General features: G+C 36.5%; 1 protein-coding gene across 1 annotated transcript in view; it reads left to right on the top strand.

Moving 5' to 3' along the window:
- The first annotated feature begins 610 nt into the window (after window positions 1–610).
- stk39 (serine threonine kinase 39) overlaps window positions 611–21505 on the top strand; it is a 36235-nt gene continuing 15340 nt past the window's right edge. Inside the window, exons 1-14 of the mRNA XM_056755473.1 lie at window positions 611–1287; window positions 4686–4798; window positions 5875–5983; window positions 6394–6535; window positions 6788–6843; window positions 8683–8792; window positions 9111–9212; window positions 9642–9775; window positions 12036–12084; window positions 12176–12241; window positions 16689–16811; window positions 17915–17944; window positions 19282–19338; window positions 20142–20203. Of these exons, the coding sequence (XP_056611451.1) occupies window positions 1182–1287; window positions 4686–4798; window positions 5875–5983; window positions 6394–6535; window positions 6788–6843; window positions 8683–8792; window positions 9111–9212; window positions 9642–9775; window positions 12036–12084; window positions 12176–12241; window positions 16689–16811; window positions 17915–17944; window positions 19282–19338; window positions 20142–20203 (1259 nt within the window). The 5' untranslated portion in view covers window positions 611–1181. The remainder of the gene's footprint in view (window positions 1288–4685; window positions 4799–5874; window positions 5984–6393; window positions 6536–6787; window positions 6844–8682; window positions 8793–9110; window positions 9213–9641; window positions 9776–12035; window positions 12085–12175; window positions 12242–16688; window positions 16812–17914; window positions 17945–19281; window positions 19339–20141; window positions 20204–21505) is intronic.

The following is a 21505-nucleotide window of genomic DNA, read 5'->3' as shown; positions in this document are numbered from 1 at the left end:
AAGATGCTTCCCAAGAACGGCATAATTGTACTTTTACATAGAACAAAAATGTAGAAATTCCGGTGAGTTTCGTCAAGCCTCTTTCCATAAAGTCCATCATAATAAGTTTGCGTTGAGTGTTTCTCTGCCGCTTTTTATTTTGTTGGAAAGTACATCAGATTCAAGCGCCCCGCCTCCCTGACGCTGATTGGTTCACCCAGTTTGTCAATCCGGCAGACGTTTCAAGCGATATGTTCTTTTATGTCAAAGAAGACAGCGGAATTCAAAAAGATGTTTTAAGCATTTTTAAATGCAATTCAGTGTTTTCCTTTCATAAATTGTTATTTTTTATCCCTAAAATGACATCAATATGGCATTATATTTTAGTCACATTTCATTTTGATTTAACGGATGGCAACATCTGCTTATTAAATGGCGCCATCTGCTGGACAATGACCGACATGTCCTTGATCAGTGGCGACGATGTGTCACTGTGTATACAGATTTTGAAAAGGTTACACATCATAAATACACTAATCTGTAAATACTTTTATGTAGAATTTATATGTTTCCTTTAATTATGTTTAATGTATTTGAACGCATATATACATTTCAAAGGCTTTGAGTTCTTGCAGAATGACTTGTACCAACGAGAAGCTGTAAAATGCATTAAAAGTGGTCAATCTCAAACAACATCTGTTGTTTTATCACATTAGCATTTTTTATGACAATTTTCGCCATCTGTTGGTAAGGCTTGAGTGTGTCGTTCCGTCACATGTAAAATCGTGCTGCTGTAATATTATGCCTTTAATAAATTGTTGCGTATAAAGCATTTAAAACACGCCTCTTCATAACCACATTCAAATGAATTATATTTACGTCAAAATTTTAGTGCGTTTGACATATCGAACGATTTAGTTTTTTGGTCAAAACCTGGTTGAAAATAATAATTAGCTAACGTGACCGGAACGCTACGCCTCTAAGAAAAGTCATTTGTAAATTTTTATTTATAATCTAGCAAGGCCTTCAGCCAATAGAACGTGAACGTAGGAACGCCCATAATGAATATTCATGAGCAAATCCTTCGCCGTAGTAGGACGCGCGTGTCTGTCTCCGGATGTGTTCATCTCAGGCGGTAGTGATCCAGCAACAGCAGCACCAGCAGCAGCAACTTGGAGGTGAGCGACTCTCTCAGCAGCATCATGGCGGAGCAGAGCGACTCCCCGGCGGCTGTCCTGACCCCGCAGCCGGTGCCCACCGTCAGCTGGCCCAACGTCAAGGAGGCGTACGAGCTGCAGGAGGTGATCGGTGAGTCGCGCTCGGTTGTCTGTCAGCGCGCGCTGGTTTATGTCAAGAGTTTGTTGCGTGTCTGTGACAAGAGGGCCTGCCGGCTTTTATCATAAGCACCGGCCGATGGCAGAAATGCAATGCGGATGTGACACGTAGCGATATGAACATTTCTTATGAAAAGTGACGCTTCCTATCAGATGGAAAGTAAATGTAAGATGTTTGCTCGTGATGTGCTCAGGATCAGATGCAGCGTGATGGATAGTGCGCGTGTTATTTCCTCTTCTGGACACGTGCCATCATCACTGATACAACTAACAGCATCACGCAACTGTGTAACAGTATTGTATCTTTACAGCAGGCCTACATCACACAGACGTCACAGTGTAGCGTCAACTATAGCATCTATATCAGGCAGCTGTAGGGGATGGACAAAATAATATGAAGGAGATAATAGAGGTTATTTTTGTAAGTTACTTTGGGAAACTTATTCTGTTTCTATATGTTTTATAGTGTTCAGGGATCAGTAGAAGACATTTGTGAAATCGTCGAATGGTACAAATCAGTCTCCAATTTTATGAGAAAAGCGACAACCATGTTTAGAAATAAATGTTCTGGTAGGATACAACAATTCAATAAAGGCTATTCAAAAGTTGTATAAATCTAATCATTGAATCGGTATTTATGATTAAATGGGGTCCAACACTTCATTAATGACGAGATATCAGACAGTTCAACTTCTTTATGTTTTTATGATGATATCAGGATATGTACCTAAATGTTCATATTTCTACCAGACGCTTTTATTCAAAGTGAAATTAGAAGAAGCAGAAGTTCATGTGTAAGAAGAACATGAACTGCGGACACGGAAAGTTTCAGTGGTGTGAAGAAGTTTCTATTGCGCATGTTTTTTTGAGGTTTATGCGCAGTGTGAAATGGTTCTATATAAATAGAGGTGTCTGTTTGGTTTGTGCTGTGATCAGGTGTATATCTGGACCTTTAGATCAGCACTTGCTCGCATCTGGACTGTCTGTCAAACGGAGGTGTCATCTGCTTGCTATGCATCATGAGCACGTCGCCCTCTGCTGGATGAATTGCGCAATGTGCACAACACTTCTAAAGTTGTGAGGAATCTAATCTCACATTGTACTATGAAAGACTTCTGTATCATATAGAACGAACAACATTACCAAATCCTAGGGACTGCAGATGAAAAGTAGTTATTCTAATTCTGGCATATTTACATGGTGTATTTTTGTACAACAATGTTGATGATTATGCATGGTCCCTATTAAATAAACCAATAAATACATTTATCACAACAGCTCACTTTTGATTATCTACGACACATTTTTGATCTTCATAAAGTTAGCGTGCCTGGTCACAGTGAGGCCATGCGGAAAATATTGTAGTATAATATTTCATTTAGAAAGACCTCAGTGTTAGAAAAGAGCTTTTATAAGTGTTTGTTTCACAAGACCTGAGATTATTGATGATTAAAACTGTCACATTTAATAGGCCAATAAAATCTAGACCAAACTGTAACAGCACTGTGAATAGGACTTTAAAAACACAACACAAATGTCATCTTTTATTTCAAGGGTCATAGAGAATGAGACAAGTAGCCCTGTGGGGGGAAAAGTGATTTAAAACAGTTTACTACGATTAAAGACCAGTGGTAATTAAAAATAAATAAAATACGTCTTTCTTTCTTTTTTTCTTTCTTTCTTTCCTTCCTTCCTTCTTTCTTTTATTAATTAATTTCTTTCCTTCTTTCATTTCTTTCATTCCTTTCTTTCATTCCTTCATTCCTTCCTTCTTTCTTTTATTAATTTCTTTCCTTCTTTCATTTCTTTCTTTCTTTCATTCCTTCCTTCTTTCTTTTATTAATTTCTTTCCTTCTTTCATTTCATTCTTTCATTCCTTCTTTCGACCACAGAAATGTTGGTCCCAAACAAACAAACCCCACAAGCATGTGTTAATGGCTGATGGCCACAGATATGATGAGTCTTGTTGAAGCAGTATGGTATCTTTTCAGATAAGAGTTACTGTAACATCTCTGTGTTTCTTCTGTTGTTGATCAGGACAGTGTGTGGCGTCAGGAGCTCTTCTTATCTGTCAGCCGCAGTTGGCAGCGTGTCACACACTCATGCGGTGTGAAAAGCAGCACTGGATTCGTGTGTGTGTGTGTGTGTACATACTGTACAGTAGTGAGTGTAGAGGAAGTGTGAGCTGTAATCAGTTATTGGCATTTTTATTTTTATGAGTTACATGATAAAGCACAGTAAATGTGTTTAACAGAGGACGCCTTGCCAACATTTTTTTAATCACATTATACTTTACTTATTTTATTTTATTTTATTTTGTTACTATATTATGTTTAATTCAATAAATATTTATATGTACTAAGTATTTAAATAAATGAAGAGTTACTTTGCAAACACAGCTTACTTTTAATTTTTTAATTTTAAATCTGGTTATCCTGTTTTTATTGTGTTAGTGTGATTGATATTAATTGAAATGTTAATTGTTGCAAATTAACTGTAATTAACGAATAATAGACGTTTAACTGGCTATAACATACAATGCAAAATGTTGATTGCACAATTTCGGCAGAATCTCATCTAGCCTATGTCTTTTACGTAATGATTCTGCGGTGAGTTTAAATCAACACAGAATTTGCAACAACGAAATGTATTACATCACAGAAAAAAAAATGTTGACATTTAATCAACTTTATTACTTTTAGGTCCCTTCAACAGTTGCATACAAACTTATTTCATCTTTTCTATAAACAGTCATACAAATTGAATTTAAATTCAAATCTTAAAGTGAATATAAAGTCAAGGAGATACTTCTCCTAGAAGTACTCTGTCAGCTTGTTTCAAACCTGTTTAAATGTCTTTGTTCTGTTATACACAAAGAATGATAATTCTAAGAATGTTAGCGATTTATAGTTCTGTGACATCATTCACTACCATAGTTTGATTTTTTTTATATATTTTGTCGTTCTGTTGAACACAAAGTGTGATAATTTAGTTACACAAACAGTTCTGGGCCACCTTTGACTACCATTTAATTTTTCCTACTATGGAAGTCAGTGATGTCACAGAATTGAAAATGACTAACATTCTTCCAAATATCTTTCTCTATGTTCATCAGAACAAAGACATTTTTACAATAATGAAATGACTTAAGGGCATTGCAAATGATGAGTGAATTTTCATTTTTGGGTGAACTATCCCTTAAACATTTCAATTGTCAGTTCTATAAGCAGATGAAAAGGATGATTTGCATCTGTTGTGTTCGCGGTGTTGTGTGTTTCGAGGGCATGTTTGCTGTCGGCCTTTCATCTAGAATAATGCATTTGACACGGCACGTGCATTGTTTATTCAGGACGTGTATTTTGTGTTTTGCAGGCAGTGGTGCCACGGCGGTTGTTCAGGCAGCGTTGTGTAGCCCTCGACAAGAGCGCGTGGCCATCAAGAGAATCAACCTGGAGAAGTGCCAGACCAGCATGGATGAACTGCTGGTGAGAAACATTATATACACGCGTGTGTCTGCTTCTGCTGGGTTTACCATACAAATACACAAGTGTTAAATTCAAACAGGATCACAAACAGCTTAAGGTGACATGTCAACACACCTGCTCAAACAAGTCTGGTTTATTATCTACGTGGGGACAGTCCATATGCATAATGATTTTTATATTGTACAAACTGTATATTTTATACCTAAACCTAAAGATCAAAGAAAACTGTACGATTTATAAGCATTTCTGCCTGTGGGGACCTCAATTTTGGTCCCCACGGTGACACAAGTGCCCATGAGTTTGCATTATTACGTTTTCAAAAAATATCGTTCTGTCCAATTTATGTTCATTTTGTGACATGAGTCCCCATGAGTTGGTGTGTATTCAGGTTTAAGTCCCCAAAGGGATTTAAAAACAAACCACCCCACACACACACACACTTTTATCCCCTAAACTTTAAGATCACAGAAAACTTTTTGCATTATTAGATTTTCAAAAAATATATATAATTTATAAGTTTTTTTTTGTGACACGAGTCCCCATGAGTTGGTGTTTATTCAGCTTAAGTCCCCACCGGGATATAAAAACAAGTCCCACGCACACAGATGTGTGAGTTGTTTCATTGATCTTTGTTTGGTAGAGAGAAAGAGAGAGATTGATGGTTTGATTAATGGCTCTGTGGCTGTGAAAACAAGTTTCCTCTCAGCGATGGGAATTTACACCAAACATCTCTCAGCTTTACTCAGATCGGCAGATGCAGAAATATGGGCTTGTGTTATTTTATGATGACCCACAGATGTCACGTTTTCATAATCATTATATTCTAGGATGTCACAATTCTTAAAAATATGTTCTTATAGCTCACTGGTAATGCATGGATTCGTGGGTAATGTTTTCCCAGGAAACACATGAAAAGTAAATGTTTATTGTGAACGCAATGTAAATTGTTTTGAATTGAAGGGTGCATGAAATGCATACGTGTTACGTAAATGTCAGTTGAACGACTGAAGACCTATACAAGAATTGTATTTAAAAATACATTTGAATAACTTCATAAACGTCATGTGTGTCCACAGAAAGAGATTCAAGCCATGAGTCAGTGCAACCATCCAAACGTGGTGACCTACTACACTTCATTTGTTGTGAAAGATGAACTGTGGCTGGTCATGAAACTCCTCAGTGGAGGTGAGATCTGTATTTTCTGTCAAATGATTGCTAAAGGGTCCATGTGAATTTGTAGCCACACTTAAGACCATATGAACTATGAACTCCAAACAAATGATGCTCGAGCTTTTCTCACAAGATGCTAAAATGTGTGTCTTGAATGCGGTGTGAAAGTCACATTGGATATGGTTAGATTTGTATTGGTGTCTTTTGTTTGATCAATAATGCAATATTTTCGTGGAATGTGTGTCGGTGCATCTCTTCTTAAAGTAAAACCACTTGATTTTAAATTGTGTTGTTCAATGCAATACAGTGACATCATATGCTTGTAAGTGCGCCTTAAATATTTGGGGTGCCGTGTGTCAACATCTATTTTCTATGCAGACAAGTTTTGCGTGGGTTTTGAATGACACAAGTTTACTTTACTCCAGGTTCAGTGTTGGACATCATCAAACAAACTTTCAGCAAAGGAGAACATAAAAACGGCGTTCTAGATGAACCCGCGATAGCGACCATATTAAATGAAGTGTTGGAGGGATTAGATTATCTACACAAAAACGGACAAATTCACAGGTGACCAATAGTTTGTTTTCTTTATTTTAACACCTCTGAAGGATTCAGTGTGTCAGTTGCATGACTATCTCACGCAGGGGTTTTCAAACTGGGGTCCGGGGACCCCCAGGGGTCTCCAGAAGGATGCAAGGGGCCCCCAGAAATTTTCTAGAAAAAAAAGATTCACAGTGTTATCTTGCTATGGATAGTTTCCAGAATTGTTAAGATTATAATAAAGTGTGGCATGAATGTGTTTCGTCCTGATGTCCTCAGAGATGTGAAAGCGGGTAATATTCTCCTTGGAGAAGACGGATCGGTGCAGATCGCAGGTTTGAAAACTTCTATCGACTTTCTAAGTGTCAATGTAACGTCAAGTAAGAGAAGATTCTTTCCTGCAAAGAACCAGATTTTACTGCAATCTGCTGTTATGCAGTAGGTGGCGCTGTTACCCACCGTTTAAACCGTGCATCATATACGGATCCAAAAGCAATAAATTCTCTGTGTATGTTCGTGTCATCGCTCTGAATCTAAAAAAACGCCGGCAGGGAATTAGTAAATTATTGTTACTTTTAATTCTTCAAAATGACAATCGTGGCGTCTTCAAACTAATAACGTGTCAGCTAGTCATTTTAAACCGGTTAACCCGAAACAGAATCCTGGGTTAACCTTTTCCATTGGGCCTAGGAGATAATCCCGGGTATTCAGAATGTAATGTTAAAATGATCTCTGTGTGATCTAAAAAGGCTTCAAAGAGCATCTTTGTTTGTACATCAGTGGAAATCTGAATTAATGTGTCACAAATTTGCTTGCATTTATATAATGACTTCGAAATGGTGCCCAATCTTCAGCCACACAATAGTCATAATATCAGACTGTATAAATGTTATTTATAGCCACAAGTTAATGAAGCTTTTGTTCAGATGTCATTTGTATTGGCTGATGCTCCATGTATAGCTATAAAGCACCATTTATGAAGTGAGAGAGAGTTATATTAGTTTTTAAGGTCATGCAGATTAGCTTTAATTACCGTCGACATCAGGACTACAACAGTGATATCTTACAGCAGAGCCCTTTACGTCATCTGGTCACTTTCATTTATTATTTTTGACATTTTCTTTAAATGAGGTTAATTGTGATTTGATTATGAGCGATGATTTATTCTCTGCACTCCGATTACTTTTTCTGTCATTCTGTATGAGGAATTTGATGAGTTCAAGCTTTCTGGCACATTAGAGGAGAGCAGTAAAAGTGGACCGTGACATCGATCATAGTGGACAAAGTGTTACACTGAAATGGGGCTTTTCCATCCCCGGGGGAATCTGGCTGATGTAGATCTAAATTATCGATCTGTTAATAAACAGTAACAGGGGTTTTCACAGTTTGGCTTTGACTCAAACCTCAAAGATTTTCTGTAATAAATAAATGGACAAACAATATATCAAAGGAAAAAAAGTGAGTCTCTGCTTTTAAACAAAATAAATTACATTTTTCTATCTTAATTTTTTCTTTTTATCACCTTTTTAAAGTCCCCTTGAACTGGACGTTTCGATTGTTTTTATTTCCGTATTTCGACGCATTTCTGAGTGAAAATAAATTTTTAATGAGAAATATAGTGGGCGTGGCTTTTGTTTTCGTCTACGATTTGAATGGATGTATAAAACAGCCATTGCATTTCATAGTGGAACTGGCAACAGACCCGGTTATATTTCATGGAATAATAGGTATTTGCATTTTTTATTTCACCGGAACTTTAAATATGGGAAGGTTTCTTAAAAAATGCATAATTTTGATTAAAAAGATGAGATAATTAGCAGTTTTTTGTCAAAGACTCTGCCCAGATTAGACTCCGAACAATGATAAAAAATTGATAAAATGTTTACCCAAAAAACACAATTTATACGTTTTAGATTCAGAGATTCTGAACTTTTTCCAAAGATGTGTAACGGCGCCACCTGCTGTACAACAGTTCAAACACTGATTGCCATAACTTTTCTTTGACAGGGGGTACTTTTTTTAAACAACGAGATAACTTGTTGTTGCCGGGGAAAGAGTTCATATCAAAAGTTGTCAGTCCATTTCTCAATGTCATTCACGCCAGATAGTGGCCTTTTATTGTCTGTCAGAGTTTTAATGAGGCTTTAAATCATCCGGTTCGCTTGACTCTGTAGATTTTGGCGTGAGTGCTTTTCTCGCCACGGGGGGAGACGTCACCAGACACAAAGTCAGAAAAACATTTGTGGGGACCCCGTGCTGGATGGCCCCCGAGGTGATGGAGCAGGTCAGTTCTCATATATATTTCACAACTTCAAAAAGCGATCTACACTTTTAATATTTTAAATTATGTTGCCCGGAGAATTAAAGCCTTTTATACACGAATGCCTTGGAGCATTTAATTTTTTCAGATATATTTATATTAGTATTTATCAATATCCTAAAAGTTGAATTGAATCAATTTTCTTGATTCCCAGGTAACAAACATACTGATTAAACTTATAGTTAACCAAATGCATAAAAAAGTCATATACTGTATGAGCTGTTTGATCAACGTTGCCGTTACATCATCAAACTGTCAGTGACCAGCATAATATGACCACAGGTGCGGGGTTACGACTTCAAAGCTGACATTTGGAGTTTTGGAATCACGGCCATTGAACTCGCGACAGGCTCGGCGCCCTACCATCGATACCCCCCTATGAAGGTAACCGTGGTAACCGGCTGTTCATAGGTCCATTTGTGTAGCCCATCAGCACATAAAGCAAATGTCTCTCATCTGTGATGCTTTATTCTTAGAGAACTCACGTACTGATAAAAAAAAATTTATAGCTTGAATGGCTGTAAAGTGTGTTGGATAAAGGCGTTTGCTAAATGAATGATTGTCAATCTTTTATCCTGTTTTTAAAATAAGCATTAAGTGGTATTAATGCCTGATGCACCACACAGTTTATTATTCATGCGTTTGATTAATTTTCATTTTTTATGCCCTTTTAACGAAATTTCCATATGTATTATCAACATCAGCGTTTAACAAGGTGAAAATGGTTTTCGCAGCTCTCTTTATCTGACCGGACGCATCACATAATGACAAAATAAGGCATTTAAGTGTTTTATGGCCATGTGATGGTTGCAGGTGTTAATGCTCACGCTGCAGAACGATCCGCCAAGTCTGGAGACGGGCGTCGAGGACAAAGAGATGCTGAAGAAGTATGGGAAATCCTTCAGAAAACTCATATCGCTGTGCCTTCAGAAAGACCCAGCAAAAAGGTATCCGACAGCGTTGCTCACGCAAATTAGAAAATCGACATCCGAGAATTGAGAGAAACGAGAGCTCTTTCTGCTAAATGGACCACACGACGCTAAACTATTCCAGTGCATGAGCAGAAATCTCAACAGAGCCCTATCGCTGCTGCTGGTTGTAAACATATTGATTTGTAACATGTGATGTAGATTATTGAATAGCAGTTTATTGTCTGTCCTTTAGTAGCGCTTTGGTGCGAGAGAACTGAGAGAGTTTGCTGTCCTTTTGGCCTATCGGAAGATGAATTGGAGTCGATAACAGAAACGCAGTGCCGGCAGAATTGCTGAAGCTGGTTTGATTAGGCACAAATAGATACAGATGAACAAATGCCGACAATAGACACTAAACTGATGCCGTGTACGTCAAAGGGTCAATACACTACATAGGGTGTGAAATAGGATTAGTAGTTCTCCCAAAAAGGTGACTGTCATCGTTTATTCACACTCATTTAAATTAAAACCTGATTGAGTTTCTTCTGCAGAGCACAAAAGAAGATATTTTGAAGAATGTAGATAATGAAACAACACTGAACCCCATTGACTTCCATTGTACGAACACAAAACCACGGATACATTTCTCAAAATATCTTCTTTTGTGTTCATACAGATTTACAAACACATGAGAGAGAATAAATGATGACAGATTTTTTCCTGACTAAACTATCCCTTTGAAATCAGTGTTGGGTAAATTACTCTGGAAAAAGTAATGAATTACTAGTTACTAATTACATATTCAATCGTGTAATTAGATAACTGTACAAATGACTCTCTCCAAAAATAATTTAATTACTTATTACTAATGACTTTCTATATCCTACATCAACCTTGATTGGACAGAAATGAAACAGCTCTTTTAATTCATTCAAATAAATAATATAAAACCACATAAAGTTCTCTTATTTACTGAGCAAAGTATTACAAATGTGAGAATTATACATTAAAGCGTATGTGAATTTGGATGTCAATTCCACTATTGCACACACATATATTACAGTATTAAAGTATTTAGTTTAATTACGTCAGAAGTAACTATAATTAAATTACAGAAAAGACAAAAGTAATCCCTTTCTTTACTCTTTGTGGAAAAGTAATTAAATTATTTTTATTTAATTTTTTCAGATTTATTTCTAAAACATTAATAATTATCAAAAACCTTTTTGTTGTTTTCAAACAACTTTATAGAATCAGAGTTATTATAGTTTTGATTTTGAACTTTTATGTTTAGGCCTTTAGTTTTTATGTTTTAAAGTTTTAGAAATTTTGTTTAATGCTTTTGTCATTTTATAATTTATCTGTTTATTTTCTATGTTGCTATTTAATATTAATTCATTTCTATTACAGTTTTTGTTCATTATTATAATTTTAGTGCTTTAAACTTATTTAGGTTCATTATTAGGGCGACATTTCAAATGGTCCTTTAGTTAAGTTCTAATCTAATCTAATATTTTATTTGATTTCAACGAACAAAGACTTTTTCAAAGTTTTACTTTGAGTAAACTAAAATAACCTTCTGTAGAATTGACAACATTCAAGGTGTTAACGAATATTTAGTGTGATTTAAATTAGTAAATAAATTAATTTGATATGTCTGCCTCTGAAAAATAAAACAGAACTTTCTCCTAAAACTTAAATTAAGAAAGGAACTAAAGAAGTCCTCCCTAAAGCTCTAAATGCACAACATAGTTTGTGTTTGCTGTTCAACTATTAGGAATAAGCGGACATATCGTAAAACATTGTAATACATGTAGCATATGGTTTTCGTACAGTATAATGATAGATCGTTTTTTCTAAATAAACCCCGCCTACTTTCTATGTAAATATAGATCATGATAGATTGTGTCTTATTCATTACACTCATTCCTGTTTAATTGTTGCAGTAACCATTGAATCATAACCGGCCCAGAAAACAGATGGTGTGCTGAATTCGATTAGATTCATATAGATGTTCTGGTAAGAATGGCAGCAGTAATTCATCAGATGATGTTCAAATGATGCAGAATAGCTTTATATCCAGACGTGCGGCTCAGTCGAGCACATATTTGGCATTTTAAAGAGCTGATTCAGGTACCCGGATGCCAGCGGTGCGTGATGCTGAACATTCCCAGCAGAGAATGCTACAGCGGTGTACCGACAGAAAAACGCTCTTTTTTTAGCTCTGGTATATAAAATGTATCGGTCTTGAAATGTCAGCTTTAAGTCCTCTAACTCAGCTCTTCCATCTCCACAGGCCGACGGCAGCCGAGCTTTTGAAATGTAAATTCTTTCAGAAGGCAAAGGTATGGCTCTATATTCCTTCTCTCCTCTCTTCAGATGTCTTCACAGCGGTCCATCACTGATACGTGTCTGTGTTTCTGTCTGTGTTTATAGAATCGAGAGTATTTGATTGAAAAGCTGCTAAGTAAAGGACCAAATGTAATCCAAAGAGCCAAGAAGGTAATTCTTTCACACGCTTTCTCATTCTTTCTCACAGAATTCTTTACATAATATCCAAAATTCAGGACGTGCTGTTTTATTCTCACTATCAATTCCGCTATTGCACACACATATATTACAGTATTAAAGTATTTAGTTTAATTACGTCAGAAGTAACTGTAATTAAATTACAGAAAAGACAAAAGTAATCCCTTACTTTACTTTTTCAATGGGAAAGTAATTAAATTACAGTAACTAATTACTAAGTACCTAGTTACACCCAACAGTGTTTAAATTGTATAAACGTTTAAGTTAATATTGATCATAATTTGGTGATGATAAATGTTTTTTTTTTTTTTAACTTTATTTCAGATTTATTTCTAAAATATTAATAATTATCAAAACCCTTCTTTGTTGTACACACCTTTTGTTTTTAGGTCTTTAGTTTTTATGTTTTAAAGTTTTAGAAAAATGTTTTAATGCTTTTGTCAATCACATAGTGTTGAAGCTGATTTGTGTCTTACTTACTGTGTTTTACGCTTACTGAGAGAGATGAAGGCTGAAGTGACCGGTGCGTTTATCCATTTAGGAAAAGAGATGAGATGTGTCAGAAATAGAAAGAGAGAGTTGACACAAAGCGTTTTCAAATATTACATAGAGACACAGCACTGTGAGAGAAGCAGAACCAGAAAAACGCAAACACATCAGGATGGATTTTGGATGAAAGAAGTGGTTAAAAATGGTCATTTTAAACTCATTCCAAGCAAAGTCACGAATTAAAGATATTAAATACCATAAAAACAAATATTGAGAGACTCAATAAACGCATATCCTTCAGCCATATACAGTAGACACGGAGAGAATTGAGCAGCTCTCGTATGCATGGACACACAGACACAGTGCCTTGCGGTGTGTTTTAATGGATGTTTTATAGTTCAAATGCACCAAAAAAGGTGTTTTTCACCGATAACAGGATTTATTCCTGAGCTGGTGATCACTTGACCGGCAGACAGCTGCACAGAGTTTCTTTAAAAATCCCACTTCTGAAGAAAGTGAAATGAACACGACAGCACATTCATTTGATTTGGATGATATGTGATGTGTTTGCGACGTCTGGACCGGAGACACGGCCGCTTTTCGGGTGGAACAGAGTTCACGAGTTTCTGTAAGATTTGATAACAGTTGTCTCCTCCTGAGGCCTAGTTTTCAGGATTGAACACCTCTGGGAAATGTAGTGTTAATTGCACATTTTTTGCAGCTCCTGGATTGAGTGTTTGGAGTTGTTATTGTGTTGTCGAGTATTAAAGCCTTCAGCTTGCCAAAAGCCATCCGCTGACACTGTGTGCACAAACACTGGCACCGCTCAGTTTCTTCAGATGATGGGAAAGTGTAGCTGTTGTTGTTGTGCTGCAGGGAATTGTGCAGTTATGACAATGATTGTTCCCATGAATGTTGAGGATGTCATTTTCTGCTGTCCTGTGTGTGTCTGTGTGTCACTCCGTGTCCACCCTTATTGCTGATGTGACCCTGCCGATCTCAATACTATGTATCCAGTCAGCAAACCCATAGCCTGCGGAGAGATACGGCTCCCGGCCAGATGCTATCGTCTCTGTGACCTGAACAATTCTGACAAACACTATTACTCTTCATTACTCTCTCTCTCTTTTTCCCTCTCTCTTCTCTATCGGTTTCTTGTCTGTTTGAGATCCTCAATGTGAGACCTTTATGGTCTTTGAATCCTGCTCTGTCCATCCATCCATCTATCTATCTACTCTATCATCCATCCAATAATCTATGTATGCTTAGTCATTTTGAAGTCAATGTATGTTTTAAAAGAGCATATATGCATTTACAGTACACACAAGATCTCACATTTATGTTATCTGTAAAATGGAAGCGGTTTTGGTTTTTAACCGCTAGGGGGCGCAGCAGCTTTCTGATATTCTCAGAATACACCTGAAGCCCGTGGCGTCGTTCTCACAGTGGAACACATTAAGTGATCTTCAAGGGACACTTTCAGATGATTATTACGTTTTTTTTTTAAAATATTTTTTAAACGATTTAAAAGGTTAACAGGGGTCTTAAGTGTCAGATCATAGATTCTTTACTGGCACAGGGGCCCCTCCCTTACAGAAACGACACGAATATTCACATGTGCAAAAACACATGTGATTGTGATCGCGTGTGATATGCGTGTTTTTGGAACATTTTGGTGTGAAACCCACGGAATGACATCTCCTTTTCTGATCACATGTTCTCCACATGTCACCACATGTGGCATGTCATCCAGAGTGTTATCCTATGTGTTTCACATGGGAATTGTTGTACACATGTGATCGCATATGAAAAACATGTGAAATTCATGTGTCTTTCTGTAACGACTGCTTCTTTTTTAAAATGTAAGGATATACAGAAAATAAATGCAAAATATAAGTAATTAAAGTTTAATGCGTTTAAAAAAAGAGATATTGAAAATCTAATAAAAAAAACTATTTTAAACAGATATATAAAAAAAAATGATAATTGCAAAGCTTAAACTTAGCTGTTTTAATTTATTTGTTGTAATGATATTTTTTTCCGTCAGTGTTTTAATTCTTTGTTTTGTGTTATTGACTGTCGGCTTCACAACACTCTACTGCACTAAGAGAGCAATTTACCAGCGGCTATCTGAGCTTATATAATGTCCTGAAATGACATTATGTGTACGCCTGTAGGTGCATAATGTGATTTGTGTGTATTTCTGTTTTATTTGGAAGGATTCAGAGCATTGGAAAAGCGGCACAGGTCCGGGTTCGTTGTCTGAGAGAAGGGTACACGAAGGATGCTTTCCTAGTTCTTCTTGGCTGTAGATGTGTGTGTGTGTGTTTGGTGTTTCTTCCTCAGTGGCTTTATAAACCAGAAGCTGAATCATGACAGTATTTGCTGTAGATTTAGGCCACGTGGACTTCATGATCGGGCCAATATGATCTAGTGCATATTCTCTCGGAGTGGAGCAAATGTCAGAAAGCGCCATTGATCGGACCCCGTCTGATATCCTCAGTCGACCTCCATGTATTTCAGTGACATTTAGAGGACTTAGAGTCTCTCGGGCTTTATTGATAAAGTTATGTGTGGTTCTGACCAGAAAGCATCAAAGACTTGAAATTTAGCTTCACGGTCTGGTCCAGTTCACACATTATTATACGAGAACTGTCGATTATTGACCGGAAGAGTCTGTCCAACTTGAACAGTCCCATAATCACACATGAGATCAGAGTTATTGATTTAATATCTCTGCTATTTCTCCTAGACAAATCGAAAGCAAGATTGTTCCTACAATTAAACTCTCATTTGTTTATATTTCTCCTAAGCCATTTAAAGAGAAACATTTGAGACTAAGTTGATAAGCAAATAGGAAATCTCCTGAGGTCTGAATCTTGGAAATGTTGTCAGGTTCAGTAATGACTGTTGTTGTTGTAGTTGTTGTTGTTGGAGATCTCTCACTGTCTCGTTTGGATATCTTGTAATCATTTATTTTTTCCAGGTGGTCCGACACATCCCCCTGACTTCTGCAAATTATGTAGCGTCAGGCGATCACACTGAGAACTGCGGTTTCAGCGATTTAATTTTCCTGCGCTGTATGCATCAGTAAACGCTGCAGGCATCTCATCTGAGGACGAGATGGCAAAACATTTTCTTAATCAGTATTTATCTTGTAAAAGGACCAGAACATCATAAACCTGAAGCAACGTGATGTACCAAATTAATTAACTTGTGGCTTCTGCGGACTAAATCCATGAAATCCAACGGGATGAGACTAAGAGAAACTGTTTCCAAAAAACTCTGAAAACTTTTGCGTTTAATGTAGATATCATTTAGATTGAAAGAATTTTAAAGTGGAAAGCAAGACGAATGAAGACAAACCTATTTGTGGTGTAATGTTGATCGAGGCCAGATATAACTCTGTTCTGATGTGGTTTGTTTAGTCGGATGTTGGAATATTTCAGCTCTGATGGATATCGAGCAGGTTTGACTAATGCGGTTTTAGTAGTTTGACCATGAATTAAAACTCACTTTACTGACCCTTAAAACAACCCCTGTCCGCTGATAGATGCTGTTTGTAGAGCTTTATAAAACCCATTCATTTCCCAATGAACACATTGATTTTCAGACATATGACCGACCATCAGCTCTGAGGTTTTGCTGGTTTAAAAGCTTCCAAATGCTTAAATATTTATCCTCTGGTTTGGTTTCATCGTTCATAAAGTTCATAAGTAATTTATTTCCTCGTAAAAGGATTTAAGTACACAATCATGTTTATTTGATCCTTTTTGTTTTTACTGGTTGGCTTTAAATCAGTTTGTTATGTTGCAATTCCCCTCCGAGCTGCTTGGTTTGGTTCATGTCTTATAAATAAATGAATGGGAGCAAATCGCTGTAAAAGCGCTCTCAGTTTCACTCTTGCCCGTGTTTTCCATCCCATCTGCAGGTCAGAAGGGTTCCAGGTTCCAGCGGTCATCTGCACAAGACTGAAGATGGAGATTGGGAATGGAGCGATAACGAAATGGATGAAGCAAGTGAAGAAGGGAAAGCAGCTGTCAATCACGGAAGGGTAGGTGTGGCCTTATAAGATCCTAATGAGTATAGACGCTAAATAATAGTTTGTATTTTATTCATTCTTTTAATGCAGTGTCTTTTCAACCCTATAACTGTAACTAATAAAAGAAGTGAAGGATAATACATTGTTTCTTTCATTAAAAACTACTTCCAAACAATGCAACATTGTAAATGGCGCTGTGTAAATTAACTTGAATTGAATCGAATTGAAAATATCTCATAACATGCTGTGATCGATATCACAAACCTTGAAAGCTTGAAATCCATCGTTTATATTTAGTTTATTATATAAGTTTCTGTTTGCATAATATATGTCTGTAATGTGAATATTAACTTTGTATTTATAAACACAAAAACATACACATCATGTAAATATATATATATATATATATATTAGGAAATATTTAGATATATTATTATATTATATATTATATTTATGTATAATTAATTTGTATAAATTATAATTTGTATGTTAATTTCTGAATAATGATTTTTAGATATTACAAAAGACTTGGTGGAAAACCGAAAAAAATATAATAAATCGTAACTATTTTACTAGATAGTTTTGTTTGAAACATTAGTTAAAGATGTGAAAGAAACAGACAGAATAAAAGAAAATAATTTCTAGCGTTAAAAGGGAAATATATTATTCGGTGTGTATTCGATAGGGACTAGAACATGTGCTGTATAACAGGGGCGATCCATGAGAGATTTACAATAATAAACACTGATGCAGGAGGTATTTTTTGAGCGCTCTGATAAATATTTGATGTACGTGTATCGTGCAGAAGGTGATAATTCAGATGACGTACACAGTTTGATCAAAGCCGCAGGGACGTTTTTTTATTCCTAAATGTTGAATATAAAACATTCACACATCTCCATCGGGAAGTTATAATCAGAGCCCCTGTAGCGACACGTCCGCAAATCAGCGTCGCCTAATGAACTTGGAGACGTTGCGCTTGTGTTTATTGTTTATTATGGTATGCAAATGAGCCAGTGCTGATTGCACTCCCACACAAATAGCTACATCTGTCTTCCCTACTTTCTACTAGAACAAAAACATAATTGAATCTTGTCTTATTATTGCTTTCACAGTCACGCAGGGTCAGAGACGAAAACCAGCACGTAAGTTTTGTTTATTTCATTCCCTTTTTTTCCAGTGACACAGTGAGTGTTTTTAAAGTCAACGTGACATCACGACCTTCCTTACTTTCCTGATGTATTATTCTGGTCGTATTGTGCGTGATTCTTCTGTGTGCCGTTGGCTAAGATTATTTTAAATTATTACGGGATCTAAACAGTGTTTATTTCTGAGTGTTTGGGCATCTGTGTGGAACCACAAGTCAATGAAAACTCAATCTATGTGGCTTGTTGTCACTTGTATCTTAAGACTTAAAACATTCACCTCGCAGGATATTAAATACAGTTTAGTTCAACTCAAACTTCACTTAGAACCCTGAATATTGCAAAGGGTTGGACTTCACATGGACCAGGAAACAAGCAACAGTATAGCGACGCCCAGATAGGTCATGAAGTCGCTTAGTTTTGCGGACACAAGCACCATCGACATTTTATTCAGTAGATTAACAAATCTGGTCAAATATTCTTGGAAATGTCACATTAGGAAAGTAAATTTGGTTGGAAATTGGTTTCAATGCTGCAATCCGTAATTTTTCTCTGTCTAAAATTTGCTCAAAAAGGACGTGTTAAATATCAACATGTGTTTGCGTCATAACATGCCATTTTCTGCTAAATAATAAATGAATAAAAGGGAAAACACAAGTTGGTTTAAAAGCAACACAAAATCTGTTGTCCTAGAAATAACACGACCATTTTTCGAGTGTAAAATTGCACGATACTTTGCGTACATACTGTTACTTGAATTCAACGTTATGACGTCAGACTGAATTTCATACTTGTCAGCTTAACTTAATAAAAGGTATTATAAATTTACTTGCATTGTTGACCATTTAAAAAGATTTTTGTTTATTTTTAACCCAAGAATGTTATAGATTGCATCTTTGAATTGAGTGTATAGACTATTAATCCAAGCCGACAGACATGAGGCTCTCCTGACCACGTTCGGTTCTGAACAGATTTAATTAAGGACTGAAGTATCGTTAGATCATTTAATTGAGGGTGTCATGGGATTGCGGTATTTGATTAATAAACGACGTATTAAATAATTAACAAGCGTGGCCTGTTCAAGCGCAGTGGACAAACAGCAATTAAGCAACGCAAACACAGATGCATTTTCTTCTCTCGGCATGTGACGTCCCACTCGTATTTTCTCTCGCCGGATTAAAAAACGTCATCATGACTTTTATCAGAGGCTTTGTGGCGGCGGAGAGACCGGATTCCCCAGAAATATCCTTGGACGGTTTGAAAAGAAACTGTGAGGAATGGGGAGATGTTTTTCTGTACTTTGCTGCACTCCTAAGCACTTCATTTTACCTCTGCAGGGTGAAGTGAATGCCAACAGTCTCCTGGTAGAGAACCTCTCCATTCAGCATCCCCAGGTGAGCGCCGGCCGGTCGTGACAATGCAGCTGTGATTTGTCTTGATTCAATGGCTCTGACGCTTCATGCTGCGAGGCGGCCGGTTTGAGAACGGCCCTTAACACGACCCAGGAGGCCCGACTGGCCTTGAGAGAGACTATTAGACGTAATAGCTCCTTGAGATTCAGGAAGCACGCTCTGGGCCTGATAATTATGAGGCCGGAAACTAAAGGCAACATTGAGTGTATGCTTTTGAGGCAATCCCATAATGCATTGCGTTGAGCTGAGTGAAAAACTTCATCCAACCCTAATGAAAATTCACTGTGGTTTTACCATAATTCAAAATTCACTGTGGTTTTACCATAATTCAAAATTCACTGTGGTTTTTAATAAAAGTATAGTTTAAAAAAATGTTGGGTACAGGATGTCACACCACATAATAAAATATACTATTAAATAACATCAACATATTAAAAATATTATGAAATGAAAATGTGTATTAAAATAAAAATATAATATATATTAAAAAAGAATAATTTCAATATTATATATTTGCAAAATAAAGTAAATTATGTACAATACATTTAATTTAATTAAGAATGGAACATATAGGCATTAGATGTTTCTGGGTTGGTTCAATAAGATCATTTATTGAGCTGAGCATTTATTGCTTCACATCGCCAAAATAACTTCCTGTTTTTTCAAATAAAATCCTGTATTTATGCATCAATGTCGACAGTATGAACATCATTTAACTCCAAGAACCTTTGAGCTTTCAAATCCAATGGAACATACAGTAACTCGTTGTTTTTTTGTCCTTCCAGGTTCAACCGTTGGAGAAATCCTCGAGCGGTCCGGGAGCGGTAAACATGGTCCTGAGGTTAAGGTGAGCCGTGAAGCTTCTACACACTTCTTTTATCTTGAATAAAAACAGTGCAAGCGTCTGAAGCACTCAGTCGTGTCGCCTTTAAAGTGGCCTAATGGTGGGGCGTGTGGGAAGAACTGTGTGTGTCTTTTTAAACCGTCCCTCTCAATCTCGCCTCATGTTGAAGTGCACTGCGGTTAATGCGTTTTATCAATCGCTCGGCGCGAGTAAGTGTTCCTTTTTATCTGCGGCCCCCTGCCTCATCTGCATTTTAATCCATCAGCAACTGTTCTCTGATCAGCAGGGAAGCATTAAAATCTTGTGTTAAATTGGCTTTTCCGGTAGGAAAGTCAGTACTAGAAGTCGTCAAGTGTTTTTTGAATATTGAATTTTATGTCATTTGTTTATTGAATATTTTTTTACCCTTGAACAAACTTTTATAGTGTTTTCATAACCTTAATTAAATGTATATTTTATATCCCTTACCTTCCTAAAATATATAATATATGTAGCTTTATTTGGTAAAGATGCATGTTATAAAATTGTTTTTACATCTGAAATATTTCCATCTTACAGTCAGTTTGAAATGACCATGTAAAGATCCTTTATCGGTTCTCATCATTGAGTGTGTTTATATGCATAAAATAAATAGACATCTATAAAAAATGCATAGTAATAAACCGGTCGATTAAACATGGAAGTTTGACAATATTTTTTCATTTTGACGTTTCTACATCTACTGCATGATTCGAGAGCAGACTTTTATTTGTTATTTGACTATTATTTCCGTTTGGGACAGGGACGTACGCAGGCTTTGGAAATCGAGGTCCAAAAAAAGAATTTTTCCCAAACAAAAAGTTGACTTTCTTGATCTACAGTATGTGCATTTTAAAACGTTTGGAGTGCAAATTACATAACAATTGCTAAAACCATGTCTGTCTTTTCATGTTTATCAGTTATGAAAGTATACACATGGTCAATTAGATCACAAATCATTTAGTTGTTTTAATAGGCTAACCACAACATATAAACCAACCTGAGTCAAAGCCACGTAGTTTAGCATGAACTAGTGAAGGTCTGGTTCTAGAGGGAGGGAGGGAGGGAGAGAGAGAAAGAGAGAGAGAGAGAAAGAGAGAGAGAGAGAGAGAGAGAGAGAGAGAGAGAGATAATGCAGATGAGCGGTGAGGTCAGCAGGCGGCAGGTGTTCGGCTCATCACATACTGGTGCAAACAAACTTGTTTGTGTGTGTTTGCTAAATGATTGTAAAATTGACTTTAATTAACTTTGCAAATATTTCCTGATGTAAACACACATGATAAAAAC

Source organism: Triplophysa dalaica, chromosome 8 (assembly GCF_015846415.1).
Source record: "Triplophysa dalaica isolate WHDGS20190420 chromosome 8, ASM1584641v1, whole genome shotgun sequence".
NCBI classification, from domain to species: Eukaryota; Metazoa; Chordata; class Actinopteri; order Cypriniformes; family Nemacheilidae; genus Triplophysa; species Triplophysa dalaica.
The sequence above is the reverse complement of the archived record's forward strand: the minus strand, read 5'-3'. Positions and strand labels throughout refer to the sequence as shown.